At 45.6% G+C, this 22,794-nt stretch overlaps 1 protein-coding gene across 2 annotated transcripts in view; it reads left to right on the top strand.

Annotated features, from left to right (window-relative positions):
• Positions 1-6,194: 6,194 nt before the first annotated feature.
• Positions 6,195-22,794, top strand: part of LOC149857068 (uncharacterized) — a 44,121-nt gene continuing 27,521 nt past the window's right edge. The window contains exons 1-12 of one of the 2 annotated variants that reach the window (XM_090062958.1): positions 6,195-6,280; positions 8,105-8,239; positions 10,021-10,145; positions 12,143-12,211; positions 13,658-13,771; positions 14,575-14,690; positions 15,261-15,316; positions 17,863-17,915; positions 19,308-19,435; positions 20,070-20,226; positions 21,338-21,524; positions 22,377-22,483. In XM_090062958.1, coding sequence (XP_089919084.1) covers positions 6,212-6,280; positions 8,105-8,239; positions 10,021-10,145; positions 12,143-12,211; positions 13,658-13,771; positions 14,575-14,690; positions 15,261-15,316; positions 17,863-17,915; positions 19,308-19,435; positions 20,070-20,226; positions 21,338-21,524; positions 22,377-22,483 — 1,316 coding nt within the window. In that variant the 5' untranslated portion in view covers positions 6,195-6,211. Of the gene's footprint in view, positions 6,281-6,745; positions 7,022-8,104; positions 8,240-10,020; positions 10,146-12,142; positions 12,212-13,657; positions 13,772-14,574; positions 14,691-15,260; positions 15,317-17,862; positions 17,916-19,307; positions 19,436-20,069; positions 20,227-21,337; positions 21,525-22,376; positions 22,484-22,794 lie in introns of those variants that run through there. The other variant, XM_090062957.1, reaches the window with a different exon arrangement.

Here is a 22,794-nt window from a genome sequence, read left to right as displayed (position 1 = left end):
CATTAAGTTAGTGTACCACTGGAGGTGCACTAACTTATATCAAGAAAGAGTTCATGCAATCTATGAATGGGCTTAACATGATCTAGCAAATGTCTGCAAGCATTACGTGATCTAGCAACTGTCTGAAAGCCTAGCTGCTTCCCCGGCCCCAGGGCTGTGCTGTTCCTGTCCCCTACCCCAATCCTGACTGGGCTATTTTTAACCCCTCAATGCCTCCCCACTGAATGGGCAACCCCCCTCCCATGGACCCATGATCTTCTCCTCCTGCAGACCCACTACTCACCCCCAAAATCCCACCAGTCCCTCCTTCCACCTCTTGCACTGCCCCTGCTGCTCCTGGCAGCAGCAAATGCCTGCACACACCAATCTGGGTCTAGGTTTAGGTGGCTTAAAGTAAGCCGCCTAAACCTAGACCAGGTACAGTGAACTTTTGTACGTACCCTTTGAAAGCAACAATGGAATCCAACTCATGTGAAAGATGTTTCCATTTTAATTGTTGTGATATGAAGTAACAACTCCCCCCCACCCACAATTGTAGAAGTATGAAAGTACTTAACTCTGGGAAGCAAATATGTAAAGGGAACAACTGTATTCATATATTGTGCCTCTGCTGCATTGGCTACACAGGCCCAGAATTGCTGATGTAAAGCTCTGTTCAGGTTGTGGCTTCTCCTATGCTCCCTCACAGCACATGAAAATGCCTTCTGTTACAAGGCACCCTAAATTATCCCAGCCCATCCCAGCTATGTCAAATATAAACTTGGCGCAGCTTTTTATTTTTAGGCTACCTGGTTCTAATCACATTCCCATCTCAGTGGTGCCTAAGGGCTTGCTCTTTTTCCAGGGAAATTACGCCAAGTATTTATTCAATTTCCCAATACTAGTAGGAAGTGTCAACACAAACTTACCTCCTCTATGCTGGTATTTTAAATTACTGATCTGCTACCAGTGCAGTTTTCACCAGGCTTGGATTCCTTTATGGCCTGAGACTATGACCAAAGTTTTAATACACAAGGAATCAATGCATTCATTTTTAGGAGGGGAAGCTTAAGGGAGCAAGAGCTGAATTTTACTCTCACACTGATATGAGAGCATGGAGCTGTTCTACTTTATCACGAGGGGATGTGCACGAGAACAGAACTTTATCAAGTCCTGGGCATGCACACAAACAGGACTTCAGGCAACTTCACATGAAACTTAGGCAGGGATTTTGAGAACTACAATGATGGGTTTATTCACTTGGGCTTCTAAAGAGAGATTTAGATGGAATTCAAGTCCTTTCGTGCAGCTAGGCTCTAGCTCGTCTGCACTCAGTTCTCCATCTGCAGAATGAGAACAGTAGTTTCTCTCTTATCTTGATGGAATGAGGAAAAATATTTTAAAGACTGGGACATGAAAAAACATTATGAAAGAGGTCATATAACTATGATGTATACTGAATGGCTGAACAGTTTAAGATAGAATCGTAAGATCATTGAAAAGTACGGCCAGACAGGGCCTCCACAGATCATCTAGTTCAACCCCTTGCCCGAGGCAGGATCATCCCTATCCAAACCAGGATATACAAATCCATAATCTAACCTCTTACTAAAACTGCAATCAACCCTGACACAGCACAAAGCATAACACCCTAACTTGCCACAGGTAAAGCTGGGGACCACAGCAGCCAATGTCTTGCTTCTGTAAAAAAACGTTGTTAATATACACAGAAGAGCTATCCCAGGTAGAGAGCCCTCCCTTTGGCTACAGAGGAAGGCAGAACACCCCCACATTATCTCATAAGCTGTGAAAGTTGTATCAGGTGAAGGTCAAAGCACCTTGGTGGGCCAGATTTGTGCTGTACTTGATCTGCAGATAGACCACAGACAACTTCAGCCCTCGAACTGCTCGGTCAGATGTCCAGTGGTTCCTTGTACTCCCGTACGGAGCAGCTGGTGATATCCAGGGTTCTCTACTCAGTGCCCCCTTCTTGTAACCTGACTTTGACCTGGTAATCTGTCCTTCCCTCCTGGTTTTTTCCATCTATATTCATGTGATTCCTATGTTTCTTGTGGCCCTTTCCTTGTGTAGAAGAAGAAGTCACAGGTGTCCAGATGGGTACACGGGCACCAAATAGACATATATCCTTTATAGAGCAAGCAGGTGCTCTCTGAGGGGCTCTGATTTCCAGACCAGTTTTCCTGACTTTATTCTATGATGTGAGATCCACTGCTTGTTTTTTTTTCATTGTATCCCATGGATTTAATTTATTCTGCGTCCTGGGGCTCCCCTGTTTGATTGAGAAGATGGCCCTTCTTTCTAGGTGGGCTCTGTCTACCTCACTGGGACGTCTCACATGCAGAAACTTTTCATCAGCACTAGTCAGTGAAATAGCGCTATAATTATTAAGAAAAATAAATAAGAAAAAGAGAAGGAAATAGATCCTTACAAATGTTAAATGTTCAGTGCTGGTGATCAATTCTCCCTGGATGTACTGGGTTTAGTTTAATTCAGGGAGTTGCAACATTTGCTGATAATAATCAAACCATAACAACCTGCAGGAGCAAGCTTCCAAGTTGGCACCAGCAAAAAGTGCCAGGATTCGAGTAGGTCCAGACTGGCATCTGAGCCCTGTTGAGGGTTAGTGGCTTGGAAAAAATGAAAGCTGCATACCAACCACTGCTGGCCTGGCTTCTGGCCAAATCAAATTTAGCTGATGTGGTTTTATAAACCAGAAATAAAGCTTGGCCATTTCTGCATGCTTTTGCTCGAAGTTGAGAAATACAACAGGTCAGGAAGACAACACACACAGGGCTACACGTATGTGTGAGATTGAACCTACTGCAGTATGTATTGCAAGAACAAAACAGGGACCTGCACAAGCAAAACTAACCAAGACAGTTTCCATTTCTGAGTCTCCCAACTGTGGCTGTAAGGAACTGGGAAATCAAGTCTGAATTCCCTGTAACTACAGAAGCCTGGAAATCCCCATAAAAATTCCTCCGTAAGTGCATACTACTTTTCTGGGATGTGTACTGAGACTTGCCAGGATTGCTTTCTGAGAAGCAAACTGTTTACTGAATGCAGTTTACGGTCCTGGATGCAATCACCTCAGAACAAGTCAAGCCCAGCTACTGAATTAAGCCCAGCTACTGAACAGACAGGTGCACTAATCAGTAAAATAACATGAAAAAATTATGCCTCTGGTAGATGCCCTGAAACAGGGTTAGGTCTAGACAAAGTTGCTGGCCATGAACTAGTGTTAGGACTGTGGTTGGTTGGTGGCTGTGGACTAGGATTAGGGTTTTATCCACATGGTTATCCCATCCCAGTGCTGCGACTTGGGTTGCCTAGTAAAGTAAAGGTCAGAGTTAGAGCCAGATCATAGCCGTGGCTGGAATAAGGACTGGTGCTGGATAGTGGCCTGGGGTATGGTTAGGAACAGAGCTCGTTAGTGCTCCTGGGATATTGATGGAGCTAAGTCTCAGTGACCCTGGTCTAGGTTAGGGCTGGATGGTAGTCCTAAGCAAAAGCTAATATTAGGGATAGGGTTGGAGCTGCTGGATGGCCCTGGACTTGGCAGCAACATTTCTAGTCAGGCAAGGCTGAGAGATTCAGCTGATTCATGGCTCATTGTAATCTACCTGATTCCTTCTAAATACTTCGTTCCATGGGTGTTAGCAACCCGCTCTCCTTTTTGCTGCTCTTGATGTTCTGCTAATCAATCTACTCTTTCTTTGGCAGTTCTGCTGTCTGTTAGGTGCTTCTGGTAATGTAGCTCCTATTTAACAGCAGTGAGAGTTGCTTTTAACTAAAACGAGCTAAAAACATTAGCTTGGGTAAAGATTCGCTCAGGTGTGGAAATAACTTTCAGTGGAGTGCCAGCTGCACTGCCAAGATGCTCAAGAAGGCTAGAATTTGTCTTATAAGTCTGAAGGAGATGCCCATTTAACTCCAATGACTACGGGACTAACAAAGCAACATTCTGATTATTTTTTTCCTTTTTTATTTTTTTTATACAAAGTAGCAAATTAATGCACACTCCAATAAAGTTATATTTATTTTCGCTTCCATCTTAAATGGAATACTAAAGCCCTAAGCCCGTAGCATATTACTACGGCATCTTACTTAATTTGTAATGGGAGAAAAAGGTATGTTGTGTTATGTGGGATGATCCACCACATCCTCTGCATCCCCCTTTTCAAAATCCTAAATCTGCCCATGCTGCTTGGTGACCCCAAAGTGACGTATGGGTTGGATCTGCATGGTGGCATGGGTTGGAGCCAGTCAGCGTCTGTCTAATTAGGTTTGGGATTAGTGACTTAGGGGTAGGGTTAGAGGTGGGAGCTGGAGCATGGAAATGAAGGGGCACTCCATGCAGGGGTGGAGGTGGGGGTGCAGTGTTGCAGGTGCATCCTGATTCCTGCTCCACCCAAACTTGAAATGCTGCTGCTGCCACTGCCGGGCAGTCAGTTTTATAGTCAGGCAGTGGGAGGGAGTCAGTTGACTTCAGGGTTCATTATCACCTTCCCGATCCCTTCTACACTCTTCATTTAACGGCCCTGAAGTTCCACCAATGCAGCTATCCTTTGTTCTGCAATTTTGCTGTCTGTTTGCTGCTCCTGGTAATGAAGCTCCTATCTCACAGTCCTGCAGGTTGCTTTAGTGCATTCTGATGAACCTGTACGTGTGTTTGCCTCAATCTTAGACCACTAATATGCAAGGGCCTAGGGCTGTATTATTCAAAGTTTCTAGTTTATTTTTAACTGGAGAAAAAGATGTGTTGTTTTATAGATGATGATGCACCTCACTACTTAGACCCCCTTTTCAAAAGTCTACATCCATCTGTGGGTGTAGAGATGACTCTCAGTGAATTATTGGAGGCACTGTCAAGATACTCAAGAAGGCTAGATTTTGTTTTATGAAACTGAATAATGTTGGGGAGTCCTGAACACCCCTTCTTGCTGTCTTGGGTGTGTGGCTTCATTCCTCCTCCCAGATACTTTTATCCCAGGAGCAATTGTCTGAATCACAGTGGCACGTGAGAGGAGAGGACTGTGAGGGGCAGGTTCAAGGGAGATGAGATGCAGAAGCCAGTGATCACACTCAAACCTAATAAGGCAACCCTAGAAAAGACGAGTGGTTACAGACCATGACTCAGTTTCCCTGCTCCTTACCGAATTGGCCGAGACATCCTTATCTCAGATGAAGGAACGGGAATACAGAAATCTGAACCTGAATGGTACAAAACTCCCCCACACAAAGGCAGAGGTGTGGGAGTCAGGAACTAGTGTCAAGGCCTGGGGATGGATTGTGAGGGACCCGAGACTGCGCCACCAGGTAGTGAGTACGTTTGTGTCTTTTCTGCTGCGTGTAACTGCTCTTGTTAATATTGCCCGATGGATAACAGGCCAATAAAGCAGTTTGGAGGAACTTGCTTTGGCTTCTCTTGTACTTCTCCAGAAAAAATAAAAGCCCCCAGAGATATCCTGGGTATCAAAAATGATTTAACTCTAACAACTTCTTCCATAGGTGGGCCCTCATTGTCCCCACAGGCGCAAAGCGCTGGGGCAGGCCTTCTCCTCCATGAACCTACACCTTCCTGACCCCCTTGGTCGTCTTCTGTAGGGTTTAGATGATGGATTGTATAGGATGGTTTGGATGATCCTGCCTCAGGCACAGGTTGGGACTCGAGGACTCCTGGAGGTCCTCTCCACACTTACGAGTCTAGGATCCTATGCTTCTCTGACTATAGGGCTGATGAAACAATTTCTTTTGCCTATGCTGCATCAAGTTTGTTGTGTTGTTTTTTCAAGAAACTGTATCATTTATCAAATCAGTTTTGGCTTTGATCTTAAACTGGATAATGCAGGGCCAGCCCCCTAGCCTAGTGGTACAACTTCTAGTGTCTCTTTAACTACAGGTTCCTTCCAGCTCTTTAGGACTCCAGTGGCATGGTGGGATTGCAGCTGGAGGACTGCTTATACTGAAGTGAGAACCAGGGTGTCCACACCGGCGCTGTGCTGAAAAGCGAGTACTGGCAGGATCCTCCAATGCTTGACGGAGGGGAAAACAAAGTAGCCTGAGAAAGTGGAGGGAAGCCGACCCCACGAAGTGTAGGCACAAGCCAGGTTTTGCTCGGAAAGGATACGTCCTGCCCGTGCAGGTTTCTACAGTGGAGCGGATATATATGTCCTTGCCTGGATATAGGCCTGTGTTGCAGCTGGCACCCATGAGATGCAGGAGAGGACAGGTGGAGGAGGTCGGGACCGGCGGGGGTGACACGCGGGAGCTGGAGGAGGTCGGGACCGGCGGGGGTGACACGCAGGAGCTGCAGGAGGACAGGACGGGCAGGGGTGACACGCGGGAGCTGGAGGAGGACAGGACCGGCGGGGGTGACACGCGGGAGCTGGAGGAGGTCGGGACCGGCGGGGGTGACACGCGGGAGCTGGAGGAGGTCGGGACCGGCAGGGGTGACACGCGGGAGCTGGAGGAGGTCGGGACCGGCGGGGGTGACACGCGGGAGCTGGAGGAGGACAGGACCGGCGGGGGTGACACGCGGGAGCTGGAGGAGGTCGGGACCGGCGGGGGTGACACGCGGGAGCTGGAGGAGGTCGGGACCGGCGGGGGTGACACGCGGGAGCTGGGAGCTGGAGGAGGTCGGGACCGGCGGGGGTGACACGCGGGAGCTGCAGGAGGTCGGGACCGGCCCCCGCCTTGCGTGGGGTGCTCGGGGCCGGGCCGGGCCGGGCCGGGCCGGGGCTGCCGGGAGCAGCGGGGCTGTTGCACGCAGTCCCCGCCCCGCCGAGACCCTCCTACGCGGCAGCGCGGCTCCCCGGCCTCCGCGCAGTGCGGGGCCATGCCGGACCTGCCGGGGCTGCTGCTGGCCGCGCTCTGCCTCTACCTGGCGCAGCGGCTCCTGCGCCCCGGCTGCTGGCGCCGGCTCAAGCGCGGGGTCGCGCGGGGGCTGCTGCGCGTCGCTGCCCCGCGCCGCCGGGCGCCGCTGCCGGAGCGGCCGCAGGAGCTGCGCCGCGACCCGCACGTGAGTGCCCCCCCCCCGGGACTCCTCTCCCCCCCGCCCCGCACCGGCTCTTCTCCCCGGCCCGGCGGGCCTGCTCGCTGCGGTGCCACCTCTCTCGCCTGAGGGGGCCTGAGGGGCTCTGAGGGCCCGAAGGCCGCGTCCGAGGCCTGGTCACGGCCACAGAGCCAAGGCCGACATGAGTGTGGGCATCCTGTCCCCCGCGATGAGCATTTCTGACCGTGAGATTTTTTAGAGGCAAGGGTTTCTCCATCCCCCCCCCCCCCCCAAATCCGAAGCAAGTCTGGTAGCCTGAGTTGTGTAAACCGGTCTGGCAGGGATGACACACTATGAATATGACAAGCCCCCTGATCCGGCGCTAGGGCCGGTAGCGCGCACAGGGCAGATCCAGTTTTGTGGCAGCGAAGTTCTCCCTTTGCTAAATATTCTGCAGAGAGTTTGGAGACTCGCTCTCATTGGGACTGGGTTGGGTTTTTTTCTTTGCAGTCTGGGTACGTATTTGCAGCGGCCAATTGTTAAACAAACCAACCCTGCGGTCCACAGCAGTCTGTTTTCTCAAAGGGAGTGTAGTTGCACAAGGGTCGAGGAGCCGTCCTGATTGAATAGTGACAAGTAGAGGAAGTGGCCTTATCTACCAGGAAAAGTAGGCACGAGTTGGAAATCTGGCAGCGCTTTCTGACTCTACCATTGATATATCGTATACAATCTTGGGAAGATATCTTGACCTTTTAGCAACCAGGTATAAAATAGCGATGAGAATGCTTAGCTGGGGGTGTAACGAGGCTTCATCACTTGTTGCTTATAAAGCAATTTTGATCGTCGGTCGAAAGCCACTTTCTTATTGTTGACTGAGGGTAGAAGGTGGCTTCTGGAGGTGTCTGAGAAAGGCAGTCTCTGCACCCAGTCCTCCAGAGTCATTGTACAAAGGACTCCCGTTAAGTTGGAAGACCCTTATACCCCCTTGTGAACTGGGTGAAAGCTTTGTTGGTCGATTGAACCTGCATGCCCGTCGGTTCCCGCATGCTCATCTTTCTTTTTTGCTCTCCTTCACACTGAAGCATTTTTTTTCCTTCATATTTAATACAGGCTCTCGATTCAGTTTACTTCACTGGGTTTACAGAAGCTGACAAGACTTTTGTGATTGCTCGCCTTGCAAAACGTCCTAATGGGGTCTGTGAAATCTGGCTCTTTCTTCGGGTGGATGGAGTCGGAGAGTTTCAAGTAAGTGCTGGGTGAGAAGACGTGCGGGGTCTAGAGTCTGGGAATAATATTTCAATTCCTAACATGGGATTTCATCTGAAGGTATGATCCCCAGAAGAAACAGCGCCTTAAGTAGAGGCTAATGTGCTGTGACTAAGGCTAACGATGGGTAACGTGCTGTGATTTAGGCTAGTTGCAGGTCAAACTCAGTCTTTACCTTTTCTTTATCATTTTTACCCAACCCTCTTCTTTTTTCATCACTTATCAGTTTAAAACAATCACGTCTGTATTCCTCAGTAGCTCTTCTCCAGTGACACTGGCAGCAGCAGCTTTGGTCAGCAATTAAGACGATGGTGTTTTATGAAGTGCTGCCTGGCTAGCACTACACACAGTTGAGCTGAATAGGGTAGTGTATCGGACTCGTTTCAGAGAGCTGATGCCAAAGGCTTAAAGCAATGATGACAATTAGGAGGGAATAACATGAATGGGTATACTACAGCTGGGAACGTGTGCAAACTTGATGGGAATGCAAAGCCAGTGCTTTGCCAAAGGTTACACATAAAGCTGTTTTTATGAGAGAGGTGTGCTTCCTAATTGAAGCTCGACCCCTCAGACCCCAACAGCTGTCACTTTACTCTGTGACTACAAAATCGGGGTGCTCAACTGGTATGGATGCAGTGTGACATGCTCTGCTGGAACAATTGCAACTACCAGGGATTTCCTTCCAGCAGCATTGCCCTTTGCCCTTTGAAACGTTTCATCCTGCCTTTTCATCCTGACCCAGTGTTACTTTTTTCTACATTTCATCGCAAAGCACATTTTTCCTCATTGGCGTTCTCACTGGTCTTTGTATTTAACTGTGTCTGTAACTCTGCACAGGCTTCTGCAATGCAACTTGCCTTAAGAAAATTGCATGGGATGAGAATTTTGTATGAAATCCTAGCTCCATTGAAACCAGCAGAAGTTTTCCCATTGATTTCCATGGGGTTGGGATTCCCACCTAGCGCCGAGAGCCACCGAAGTGTCTGAAGTTGTCTACCTGGCAATATCGAGCAGAACTGAAGCCTACCTCATTGTGTGTTCTGTATTATGGTATAATTACTGCCATCACTTTTCTTGTGTGGATGCGGGAGTAGTGGCTATCTTTAACTAGAGGTGCTTGGAAAGTTTTATGATGCAACCACGTTGAAAATTGTTAAGTTCCTAGACCCTGAAATGTTTTCATCATACCTTGGACTGGACAAACTTTTGTTTCTGCAAAGGCAAGGTTCCTGGCTGGGGGGATTTTCAGGGTGTGAAACTCTGGAAGCTGCAAGTCTTATCACAGGGCAGAGTGCCTGTAGGTCTGCTTTTCATTATTGTTAATATTACTGCTGCCATTTGTCGAGCAGCTGCAGAATCGCAGCAGCTTGGGTTTTTTGGGGTTAGTCCAGTTGAGACTGAAATCAATATGTGATCTTAGCCAAAGGGGCAGTAAACCAGCACAATTCCAGTAAACGTGAAGCCTTGTTCTTGGCCAGCTCTACCCTTGACAGCATTTGCAGTGTAAAGTGCTAGAGTAATTCTCTAAGAGCAAATTGCATTTGTATGTACATAACCCAAATGTGGGTTTCTTTTGTAGAAATGACTGGATATTTATCCATTTGGGTGTTTTATATGTCATTTCCTCCTCCATGAAACCTGTGGAATCAAGAAAGCTATTTCAATCAATGGTCCTTCCTCCGTGGGCTGACAAAGCAGGGCATCACCTCTGTTTTAACCTTCACTGATTTAATGAATGTTTTAATTACATGTCTTCTTAGCATCCAGTGCATCCAGACATGATAGTGGCTGATGAGTCTGAAAAATGCTGGAGTGGAGGAGGGCTGACACTTGAATGCTTAGAGCCACACAGACGCTGGAAAATAGCATTCCAGGGACTGCTCAGGTATTACCATATCACCGCATACGGTGGGGGAGGAGAGTTATTGGGATACTTGCTAAAAACTCTGGTTCTGGAGAATGAGATCAGCTCTCAGGCCTGCCAGAGACTTGCTGCATCGTGTTAGGTGATTCATTTGAACTTACTCAGACTCAGTTCCCAGGCTATAAAATAGAGTTGATGAAAGTAGTGCAGAGAAGGGTAACAAGCTGCAACATCTATTGAGAGACAACCTTGAGGATAAAGCCTCTCTCATACATGGTTTTGCAGTAAGTAGCTCTATGGAGGTCCTGGACTATTTATTTAGAGTAGCTGGAGCAGATAAGCCATAGGGCTTTACGTGGGATAGCAGGATAAGTTGTGTACAACAAACATTACACCTTTCTTTCCCCCCTTTCACTCCCCAGATCTCAGCTTAACTTTGAGGAAGGCCAGGCCAGAGTTTTGTCTGATCAGGACATTTCAGAAAACATAAAGCAGCACAACCAATAGATGCAGGTCTTTCCACCAAGTTGTATTCAAAGACAGCCTCGTACAATAGCTTCTTGTAAAGTTCTTATGTTAAATGAAGACAGTCCCAGCATTGTAAACAGTACTGGGAAATTCATTTAAATAATTTCAAACACAAACTTTTCCTATTAGGTAATTCAGCTGGCAGTGCACGCATCCTGAAAAGACTTGAAAAACACCGGTGATTATACAATGCAAATAGAGTTGGTAACATCCTGCTGCATAAAACATAGACTCAGTGCAGCATTTACATTTGACTTTAAAAAGGATATCTCCTGAAAATCAAAGAGGCAAAATGGGTACATGCATGTTCAATGTGAGCTAGGATGCAGAATGCATCATGATAAAGAATTCAGGCAACCGTGAGAATTGCAATGTCTCTTATTTTTTTTCCACATCTAAATGCTTCTGCCTTTGCAGAAAACAGTCGGGAAATGGTTCCAGCAACAAGTATTTGATCCATGGTTAAAAGATGTCTTAAGGCTGAGAGGTTCTGATGTAGCTAAAATATTACAGGTTTTGAGACGAGGGTGATTTGATCAAAGCTCTCCTTTTCAACAGTGGTGTGAATGTTTGGAGCCAGGTTTGCAAAGGTATTTAGTTATCTAAGGACGTAGATAGGCACCTACTAGGATTTTCAGTGCCCGATTCTGAGGGACAGGAACATGGATAGAAGTCACATTTGCCCTGATTTAACTTACATAGATTTTGCATAGCAATGAAAAATTACACCAGATCTGGAGGAGGCAGACATGTAGGGAGCAGCATGTAGTAGAAACTACTACAGTTCTTGGGTGGGAAGGCAGCAGGTTGTAGCCTGTGTTGCCTTGAGCAGATGGTTATTTTGGATTGCCACAGAGTTTTCCTGGGGTACTTCTATACTGGATTTGAGCAAATTACACTGGTGTAGGGCCATACATTGTCTGTCTGCTCCTGGATTATCCCATTGTAAAGATTATTATAAATGTGCCACGTCTCCAGGCTCATCTGTGCCTGTTGCTTTTGAACAAATGGGACTAAGTCTCGTAAATCATTGAGTGACTTATGAAAATTGGACTTCAAGCCATGAAAGCAACCACATCATTTGATCTTGCTTTTGTCACTTTGGCCCGGCTCTTTGAGAATACCTTGTACTTCTTACCAAAAACATTTCCTCAAAAACCATACAGGCTGGTTAGCTCAGCTCTTAGAATGAGAATGTGCAAGATGTGTAAGCATGCCTATGCTGTTACATGCTAGGCTAGCTTCAGGAAAGTTCCCAAGCATGCTCCACTCCCTTGCTGAGATTTTTGGGAGTTGCCAAATTCTGTCTTTCCTTCCCTGTGCCACTTTCCCTCTCTTGATCTTAAGCATTTGAAATCCCGCAGTACTAAAGCCCATGGATTGCACAAGAGCTCAGTAAATGCAGGAGGGGTGAGTGCAAAACAAATTAAAGGACGATAAAGAGATGCGGCTGACATAAAAACAAGCTGACAAGGTGTTAAATCTTCCAGGAAGGGGCCATATCGGCAACAGTGGAGTGACGAGGAGGGTGAACTTGTGCATGTCAAATTCTCTCTCCGGTAAGCATATCCTCTCTTTTACTTGGATGCATCCCATTGTTGAGTATAACTACAAATAACAAAAACTGAGCCACAAGTCTTGGCTCCTGCTGAGTCTGCTGGAGCAGCACTGAGGCCTCTTGCTGGCCCTCACTCGGGATCGAATTTCCTCCCACGTGTATAATGAATTCCTGGTTAGGTTCAGTTGTTAGACTCATTCACTGAAGAAAGATCTGATCAAAACCAGCCCAGCCACACACCCTGGCTTCAGGGTCCTGACAAGCTTTTGCCGTGCTGTTAACACACTGCACTTAAAATACGGGATAGATTTTAACTTGGAAAGCTGTTATATATTTTAAGGTCAACATTTGGCCTCCTTTTAAAAACATTACAGACTTCAGTCCTATTTCACATGCATGTCTGTGTATCACTTGAATGCAGCATAACTGCAGTTTTGGGCAGTTCTCCTGGCTACCCCCAAGAGGAGCTGGAAAGAGGGCTCTGGCTGCTGCCCGGTGGGCTTGTGGTTACAGCACCTTTTTTTGGGAAGTGAGACATGCAGGTTCAAACCTCCTTTGGGCAAGTGGAGGGGTTATACCATAGGGCTATAAACAGATGTCACCAAATGAAGAGGAACTGCTACATTGGGATGTGTCCCAGCACAACTGATCCACTTCATTGCGGAAAAAAGATGTTGCTGGATCCGTGTCTATTGCCCCACGAGTAGCAGGGGCCTGATCCTGTACAACAACACTCAGCCCCATCTCATCCAAGCTCCTAAACTGGGAAGGGTCTTCTGTATAGCAAGACCACTAACAATAATATATTCAGAATATTTTCTGTTTCATTGAGGTTAGATTGTTTTCTACGGATTTTCTCTTGGACTCTTTGCACCTAGGTACAGTGCAGCACGGGTGTTAACAATCCCTCTTATTTGCTGCACCAGCTACTAAGGAGCTGTTGAGTTCAAGTCCTCCTCTTGTCCCTTCCCAGCAGCAGAAGCTGCAGTTGACTTGCGACCCGTATTCTTCTCATCTGAAGCAGAGACTGTGGCCACCCGGTTTCCTTCCAGATTAATTGAGGTCCCACGTAGCTGTCAAAGTCTCATCACCTTTTTAGTGCAAGGTGGACTGTGCAAATCGTAACAGGAGATGCCAAGCTGCAATCTGAAAGCAGCATCTTCCCCTCGTTGTGAGTTGTTGAGTGCCAGCCTCACTTGATGGATAATTTCTTGTGCCTTTCTGTAGTAGTCTTCTTCACATAGCATGGTTTCTCCATTGTCCCTCCCTTCATTTTCCCAGAAAACTGCAGCATTAAGAAAAATTGTAGAAATCCACACGTGAGAAATAACAAGTTTCAAATCCCACAAGTCCCAAAGACAAATGAGATCTCTGAGCAATGAGTACAGCAATTGGCCCCATCCCAAATGAAGGCTGATGGGGTGTTTTATTTCTCCCTTCTTTGTAGCTGGACCACCTTTACAGATGTATTTGACTTTAAATTCGACAGTCATCCAGACTCGTTTGCACGCGCCTTGGCTTTAGAGAAGTGGAGCCGAGAACTCTTCCAAAGGATCAAAAGGTGAGAGACAATTTTTAACACTTCTGGGGCTGGTTGTAATTTTTGCTTTAATAGCCCAACAATGCCATCAGCTAATATTGCCACAGGCCGTTTCATAATAAAGCTGGGAAAATAGAGCCGACAAGCTATGTAAGATTTTGCCTTTGATATTTTTCATGGGGAGGCTGTGCAGATTTGCAGTCTTAGAAGAAAATTTTAATTCTTTGTTGAGGCCATGCACAATCTGTAAACTTTAAACGGATTAATTGAATTGAATTTTGGGACAATACATTTTCTCTTCTCGGTTACAAATTAGCAGAGTAGTACTCAGTTACCACAGCGTATTCCAGACCTCAAGGGTTTCCCTCACCACCAAGGGAAGGGAAGCAGTGGCTGGGGAAGTGGCAGCAGCGACTGAGATACAGGGGATGTGAAAGTTGCTGAAGCAGGAGGCTTGCATCTGTGATTTGCCCCCCACCAAAGAACCTTTCATGCCCTCCCAGATGCAGTTTGGGAACCTAATCCTGGAGTATTAGGCAGGCTTTTGCAGTCATCATCACATGTCTCTTCCTAGGTTTTACTGCATTACTCCACTCTTCCTGTTGTCTCATTCTCAGGGCATCTCTATGTACAACCCTGGTCTGAACAATTGTGTGTGACATTATTCAAGCTCAGAAGTATGCTAGATAAATTGCAGGCATAAATCTTGGTTCCAAAATGTGCATCTTTCATTTAGAAGCAACACTTCTGTGACTAACAAGTTTGAATAAGAAGCCTTCTTTCTAAGCTGTCTGGTTTTTCTACACCTTTTTTTTCCCCCCCAGGGATGGGGAACAACATTCTCGGTATGAGCAATGGGGTCAGCAGATAGGAGAAATTGAAATTGAAAATCATCAGAAGAAAGAGCTCTTTCTGAGAGGCATTCGGACCCACTCTTATGGTAACGATATCCCAATGACTGTGATGAGTACCTCGCAATTGTTACTTTAACTGTAAATGATGAGAGGATCATGGAAGAGACAGTTGTTACAGCATTCATGCTCAGATGTGAAATGGGGCAGTTTTGGAAAAATTGTTTTTGTAGCCAAGTTTAGGGCTATATAAAGCTGCTTGGTTTGTTCGGTGGGAGTTCATTTTTCTAGCCTATCTCCACCATTTGCAGTGGACTGGTAGCACCATTTCCAATTTAATTGACAGGCAGGCTTAAATTGGTTTAAGTGACATTGAAATCAGTGAGATTTAGCAAAAGGCCAGTGTTGTGTGCATGATTTAAATAACCACTACCTAACTCCTGGGTGTTTAAGTGATATATACTGTATACATCAAAGCACTGTTAGAATCAAAGGGCTTTCTTCATCTCTCCAGGCAGATAATGGAGTGGACCCAAGAAAGTGTTGCATAGAATTAGGCACAAGAATTACCCTCTTACTAAAGACTGAGGTAGGGTTTGGCTGCTAACAAGATTTGCAGTGAACTTTCAAGTCTGTGTTTCCGTTCTGCCCTTCTGCAGGTATCCGAAACTGGGAGGAGTTTTACCGATATGTCATGCTTTTGATGCATTTTGAGGTAGGTCTTAATATGCCATTCTGCATTCTAGCTATCCAATCCAAATGTCACTCAACTGGAAGGTTATATTTGAAGATCTGGCGGTAATGTCCATAAAGCAGGGATGTCACGCATCTGGCCCGTGGACTGGATGTGGCCTGTGGAGCTGTGACATCTTGTCTGCGAGGCTTCAGGAGAGGTTGGGAAGGCAGGGGCAAGTGAGCCCACGCCTCGGGGGGGGTAGGTCTGGTTTTACACTAGGTTGGCCGCTGCATAACGTGATGCTGTGGATGAGTTTGGAGATTATTGCTGGCACTCGAGGCAGCATCCGTTTAGTACAGTTCATGCATTCAGATAAATTCCTGGAAGTCAGTGGTGATGGATGCAGCTGTTACTTAATCTCGATCGTGACATTTAATTTCCTGTAAGGACACATTCCAGATCTTCAAGTAATCTAGGCAAAACACAGGCTGTATTTGCCCCCCTTCCACACAGTGTTTTGCAGCAGCACATTGCTGTCCCACAAGCGTTGAAGGACCTAATGCCATAGAGCGCTCTAAGTCTTCCCTGCCCTCCACAGCAGCTTGGTCCTGTACCTGGATTCAGTAGGAAGTCTCACGGATCACAGAATTGCAATTGCAGAAAGTTTCCACAAGTTCCAAACTTTCTGAAGCCGAGTAGGCAGAATCTCTCTTCTCTTCCTTGGAGTGCCTCAAATTACCTTATCAGACCTAATTAGACCAATGGATCCTGGTCCTGTCTCCTCGAAACTGAGGGTTAATTTTTGGTACAAATCTATTCCTTGAGCTCCCCTAGTCCACTCAGTGTCCTGAAATATTTAAGAAACCTCAGTTTTGATTCTTTTGGTATCAGGGAAATAGCAGCAGGAAACCGTTCTTGTGTTTCGGACCTCGCCTCAGCTCATTTATGCTTATTTTGCTCCCTGTTGCTTTCTCTTTGTACCTTGTTTTGATCCGGGCACCGATCACTGCCCGTTTTGGCCAAAGCCTCTGATAAACCCCTCCACTGAATCAGCGGACCTGCAGCTGCACTGATTCAAACCGGCTGGTGTTGTGAGCTGTTTGCTGCGTCCTTCATTTAGGAGTCTTAGCCCTCCTAAATGAAGGACACAGCAAACATTTGCCCATGGCTTTTTCAGCTTTCATTCCTTTGCTGTGTTTTTTTTTTTTTGGCTCTGTTGAAGGGGTGTATGCCAACAAATAGCGGGAATGATGGGCTGGGCAGAATTATTAACCAAGGATTCCCAATAGACCCTGGAAACCCACCTTGGGTCTAGTGCCAAGGAAATGCTTCTTCAGAGGCCCTCCCAGTGTAGATACAGGTATGGCAAGCCCTTATGTGTCTACTGGAAGCAGCACTTGTACATGGGCAGGCTGGGCCCCCTGTATGTCTTCAAGTGAGCAGATATCACTGCATGCTTGGATGAGGAAATGCAGCAGCTGCATTGCCCAAACTGGCAGCAGTGCACCAGCATCTCATAAAATAGAGCTGATCCCTGGAGTATCTGATTCCTATCACGAGCAGTGCCCGCAGCACTTTTATTCTCATAGTCAGTAGCATAACTAAGGTGTGGCAACCAGTGCAGCAGCCCCAGGCACTGACTGGAGGGGGCAGAAAAATAGCAGCTGCATAGCTACACTGGCAGCACAGTGACAGCTGGATGTCACCACTGCCTCTGTGTGTCACAGCTGCCTGGGGGGCCAGCTGCCTTGTTACATCCCTCCCAGTCCCTCAGCAGTCAAAGTTAATGATCTCCCTGCACAACTCATTAAAAGCCATGAAATATTTGCTTTGGTAAATAATCGCTCACTGCTGGTAGAGGGCTAGCATCTCCTTCTCTGTATGCAGCATGGACCAGGCACGCACTCACACCAGAAAGACCTGAAAGGAACCTGCCAGGGAGCTTCAGGGTGGGAAAAAAATCTGGCAAAGTGAAGGTGCCATCACATCTGTGCCTTCTGACAAACCTTCAGTTCAAGTTTCTATAGTCCTTGCCTGTGGGTCTTCTCTTGTTTCCTGTTCTTGCCATTGCTTTTGCTCCTCCTATTCCTGCTTCTGGTTCTCCAATTGATGCTGGTCGGTATCCTCCTCCCACGCATTTTCCTGGCTTTTCCACACAATGCCATTATGCTGTCTGCAGCCCCATCTTTCACCTTTGCACACCTTTGTGTAACCAGATAAAGCTGTCGGTCAGCATCTGCTTTCATGCATCTGCTGGATCAAAAGTGGTTCCTCGGTGTGTCTGGTTTGCATGGTCTGCCCATCACGTTCTGTCTGGGACCTTTTCACAGGTGACATAGCGAGTCAAGTGCTAGCAATTTTATATCCAGTATGTTTGGCAATACAGAATGATAAAATGCTACATAACCCCAGTCTTCTCTGGGGTCTACTTATTTTATGAAGTCTGGAGATTTCTTCATCATGCAGGACATAAAATATAATTTGATCAAGCACGTTGGGAACAGCTGATGGATTAAAAATAGCAGATGTCTCAGCTAGCTTGAGCAAGTTAGGATACTGTTTCATCTCAGGCCTTTTTCTTGCAGGATGGGACCTCGGCACACCTAACAGTTCTTTGTAAACCAGCAACTACAACACAGTAAGTAGGTTCAAGGAGTTTGTATAAAAGATACCTTCAAAACAGCAGCAAGTTGCACCCTTGGAAGACAATGAGACACCCCTTGTTCTGCACCTGCACCATCAGATTTTCTTCCACATCACACCTGGATGTCCAAGGGATAGGGTAGGGGGAAAGTTTGCCTCTACCATTTTGTGGTTGCCAGTAACCTTAGGAACAGCTTTCACTTTTCTTTATGTGTTGACTCAATTTACATCATTCACTGTTCTGCCTTATTGTCACACATCAAGGATTTCCAGGCATGTAAGTTCTGCCATTCACCCACAGCTAATGGCATGGGAAAGATCAGAGACAAGCATTTAAATCCTGGCCTTTTGTAGCTAGCATCACACCAGAAAGCTTAGCACTTTGCAAATTGCTTCAAGATTTCCTAACATTAATAAATGTACAATTGTAGGAAACATTGTAGGAGCAATTTTAGTGGTAGGCAAATCATGGCACAGGCAGGTCCAGCAACTTTCCCAAAGACCCAAGTAACGGAGTGAATCTTGCTGGGAAAAACTCAGCAGTGCTAATTACCAGTCCTCCCCTGAGTAACCATGAGGGTTAGTGAAGAATCAGGAAAGTTAAAGTCAGATATACCTTACGTTCCTAAATGAACTAGAGTAGAAAAAAGAACGTGTGCAATAGTTGTTCTCCTACCGTGTTTGATTAAGATGCTAAAAGTTCCCCTTCCTTCTTGTTTTGTAGGTTAACCTCACCCTTTCCCAGGTCCCCTATACTATGAGTTTCCAGTTCCCCAACTGTGTGGAGTGATCTCTAGATATTTCTCCTTCCCCTATTCCCCTGACCTGGTCTCCTGGCAGCCCTGGGCAAACTTTTACTATCAGGCTCCCCTTTGCCAGAGATAATGATTTTTTTGTTGCAAAAGTCTTTATCACATCTGTGGTATCAATGTCTTTAAATTATTCGTTCTCCATTGATAACATTGCCAGTCCTGTATATGCACAATATTAAAACTTTATTTTGTGCAATTGGTTTTTTTTTCCATTTTCGGGCCCCCTCTCTATCCAGGTCCTGGGCAGCCTCTGGGTTCACCCATGCCTGCGTCTGGGTCTTCCCCTGGTAGCTCTGTTCACCTGCCTCTTTTGCAGTCTTCCTGCGATGTCTACTCTCAGTCTTGTCTCTTCTCTTGCTTGTTACCAGAAAGTAGATTAATTGTTCTTTCTCCCCTTATTTTCCTAGCGCTCATCGCTACTCAGCCTACATATCCCATGGCTCTTCTAGGAGCTGCCTGTTTTCGGTTCAGGTTTGAACCATTTTCTGCAATCTGTCTTAAACAGTCGGCACTTTGTTTCATTAAAAGGCCATTAATTTTGACTGAGCTTTGGATTTGTTCTTTTTTTCCTTCAGCCTTGCTGTTGGCTATGTTCTTTTCCCAAATGGGAAGAAAGCCGGTATTGACTGGACCGATGCCTTGCTGGCTGAGATGGCTGATGATGGTATTATTAAAGACACATACAGGGTCACCTTCACTGCAGGTATGTTAACAGAACTCAATTTACCATTACCTTCGTACTTTTTTCAATATCAAATTAACATCTTTGGCATCTAAGAAATAACTTTACTGAAAGCTGGTAGAGACATTTAGGAGAATTTTCCTGGATATGTCATGGAGAAACCGCATTTCAGAGCTCTCATTGCTGTAATTTGATTTCTCATTTTGGTTTTATTTTGCATGATTTCATCTGTCCAGGCACATGTTAAGCATGGGATATTGCTATTGACTCCAGTGAGACTACTCACATACCTAAATATAAGCATGTGGAGCATTCACTGAAAGATCAGGACATTAGATAACGGTCTAAAGCACATAATCCCTATTTTTGTTGAGGATTTCTGCTCCAGTTCATCTAGTTTTGAAATAACGTGTGCAGTGTCCAGTTTTCTTTGCTCAGAGTTTGTGTTTTGGACTAGATGCCAACTGCTCTAGTCCCTAAAATGCTGAACAACCAAGTGCCTTCTAAAAAAATATACAGAGCACATGTGAGAAATATTTTAAAAATACAAGAGATTGGAGAACTGTTTAAGAATATGCAAAAGCTCTTGCTTGATTCATCTTGCCAAAGTACTGTCATAAATCCAAGGAAACCATCTTTTTTCACCTTAACACAGATGGCAAGTCCTTCAGCGTTTGTGCTACACTTGACAAGGAAGCTCGCCCCATGGTATATAATGGTTCAGCTGGGAAAGGAGTATTCCACGAGTGTATTGCTGATTTCCAGCTGAATTCTTTGTTGCGAGGCTGGGGCCTGGTTGAATTTTATTACAGGTAAAAATCACAAGTAAAAACAGAGGCATTATTCTGGTAGCACCAGGTGGATCTGAGTGAATACGGCCACGGGGGATCTACAAACATGCATTCAAATAAAATGCTCAGTCACCAAATAGGCATCAGATATGAATGTATTTGTGGTGTGTGTATTTGCAGTTGTTTCGTTTTGAATTGTACACAGGCCAACCCAGGGGGAGTTTGGACTGGATCCACCTTGTTTGGATCAAGTGAGTTGTTGTTCAAAGGATTGCTTATGCAAAGCAAATAAGTCACAAGCTTGTGCAAATGTGTATCCCTGCACATGTTTATTCTAAAGAAGGAGTAATACAGACAGCTTGGTACCTCCTCCTGCTTTCTGAAGTGGAAAGGTATTTTGGGAGTATAAATAATAGTCTGGCCAGGATGATCCTGCCTTGAGCAGGGGGCTGGACTAGGTAAGCTCATGAAGTCTCTTCCAGCCCTATTTCTGTGTTACTTGGGAACCCTGTCATGTTATGGAAATAATGCATCAGGAACATTATCCATTCACAAGCAGCATACCAGGGGCTGAAGACTGTTCACCCCCAAGATTTGTCCAGTCGTAATTGAAAATTGAGAAAATATTAAAATCTCAGTTTATGGGTGAGCTTTAGGAAAACTACAATCCATTCTTCACTGTGAATGGCTCACACTACTGTGCTGTGGAATATGATTATTTCTTTCATAGCTCAAGATTTTCCCTAAAACAAATAAGTAAAACCACAAAGTGCATTTGAAAAATCTTGGCCTAAGACTGCTGCAGGTTTCCAGCTAAACTGGTTATGTTCACAAACTGACCAAGACCGGTTACAAAGGAAACACAGTATTTGGATAATGGTCCTAGAAAAGCTTTTCATTAGGGCACAGCGCTTCTATTTTTTTCCCATAAAAGCAAGTATACTAGGCCACTTTTGGATGCATGCCATCAGTACTTAATTAGACAATACTGAGCATTTTCCTAGGAACTGGTGTAGCTGTCTCCCACCACTCCCTAGCTTGTAATGAATCCTGTGACTCAAGTTTCTTGGCACAAAAGGTTGTCGCATACCCCTCCTTCCTGAGCTAACATACACCACTTCTGCATTTCCAGAGATGAACTTGGAGACCTGATTCCTTATGCTAATTCTCCACTAAAGCTGAAGGAGCCATCACTGCCTGCCAGCTCCAAGTTCGTGGTGTCCTTCACTGAAGAGCACTCGCAGTGCACCAAGGAGGTTGGGGGAAAAGGAGCTCAGATAGGGCAGCTCACTCACTTACAGGGGCAGCTTGGGAGTCAGGTGAGCTGATCTCAAAGAGCAACATCTAGCAATCTTTAACTCGGTGATTCCCTGGCTTTGGGGGTTTGCAGGATAGTTGGTGTCATGATACAGGCACTTTGTCCCTAGAAGTCACTGAAGACTGATGGTATGTGTGCTGTTATACTCAGGAGGATCTTGGACTTTGCCCTTGACATAAAATTGCACAAGATGCAGAATCAGGAATAGAAAGAGAGGCTGGCAGTGTTTCCCAAAAGGCATATTCATCAAAGCATCCAGAGCTATAATGCTATGTGCCAGTGATAGATAAGAATGTTGGCCCTATTACTGGTATCAAGAGAAAAAGTTAATGATTTATATCTTGGCAAGATACACGTTGGAAATAAGCTGCAGTTCTCACAGCAGCAAAGAGTTATCACCTACCATCAAGCATTCGAAATGCAACGTTCTGCATTATTATAATATATCAGTAATGAATGAAGTTTGAATATAAATTGTGAAAGTTCTTGGGCTAAAACCAAGCTTAAAAATATGGTAAGTTCTTCATAATTCATTCATAAAATCAGACGGTTTTTAGAAGAACGAGAACCCTGAAAATTTTTTCAGAAATTTCTGCAGGTAAAAATGCGCTCGTGGTTGTATGTTTAATGAGGAAGTGCAGTTATCATAACTGCGAGCACAAAGGTATATGCAAATGATTAGGCAAAAGTTGCTTGCACGTGTAATTACTGACATGGCACATACAGTTGTGGTCATGATGTGTGCAAATTTGGCATGCTTTTTTTTTTTTGCACAAACTTTTCTGCCAGATTTGCTCTTGATGTCTGAGGTAACAGTTTTCATATGCAATGTGATCCTCATTATGCTTTTCAGTTCATAGTCCCCCCAGGCTTCTGTGTCACAGTATTAGCATTGGAACATCACATAAAGCAGAACCAGGAGCTCCAAGAAGCTGTGAAAGAGCTCACCCAAGTGGCCTGGTAAGATGGACTTATCTGCAAGTATTTCTTGTGTGTCGTTGGATGTGATTCATGCTCTATCTTCAAGGTTTGGGGCCTTCAGAATTTCCTGCATTCACTTAAAAATAGAATGCATTTTTTTTTTAAGTGAGTGTCACACTTAGAAGGAAACCTGTTCACCACTGTGGTCTTTTCCTTAGAATTTGCTGACGGATTCAGGCACACTGATTTAGCACCAACAACATCAACACGATAGTCTCAAGTGTGCCCCTCACTCTATTTCTGACCAAAATTAAACTTGCCACGGTTCACAATATGTTTTCAGTGCCTAT

Source organism: Crocodylus siamensis, chromosome 9 (assembly GCF_052110815.1).
Source record: "Crocodylus siamensis isolate JL-2025a chromosome 9, ASM5211081v1, whole genome shotgun sequence".
NCBI classification, from domain to species: domain Eukaryota; kingdom Metazoa; phylum Chordata; order Crocodylia; family Crocodylidae; genus Crocodylus; species Crocodylus siamensis.
Note: the sequence above shows the minus strand (reverse complement) of the source record. Positions and strands in the feature narration are given on the sequence as shown.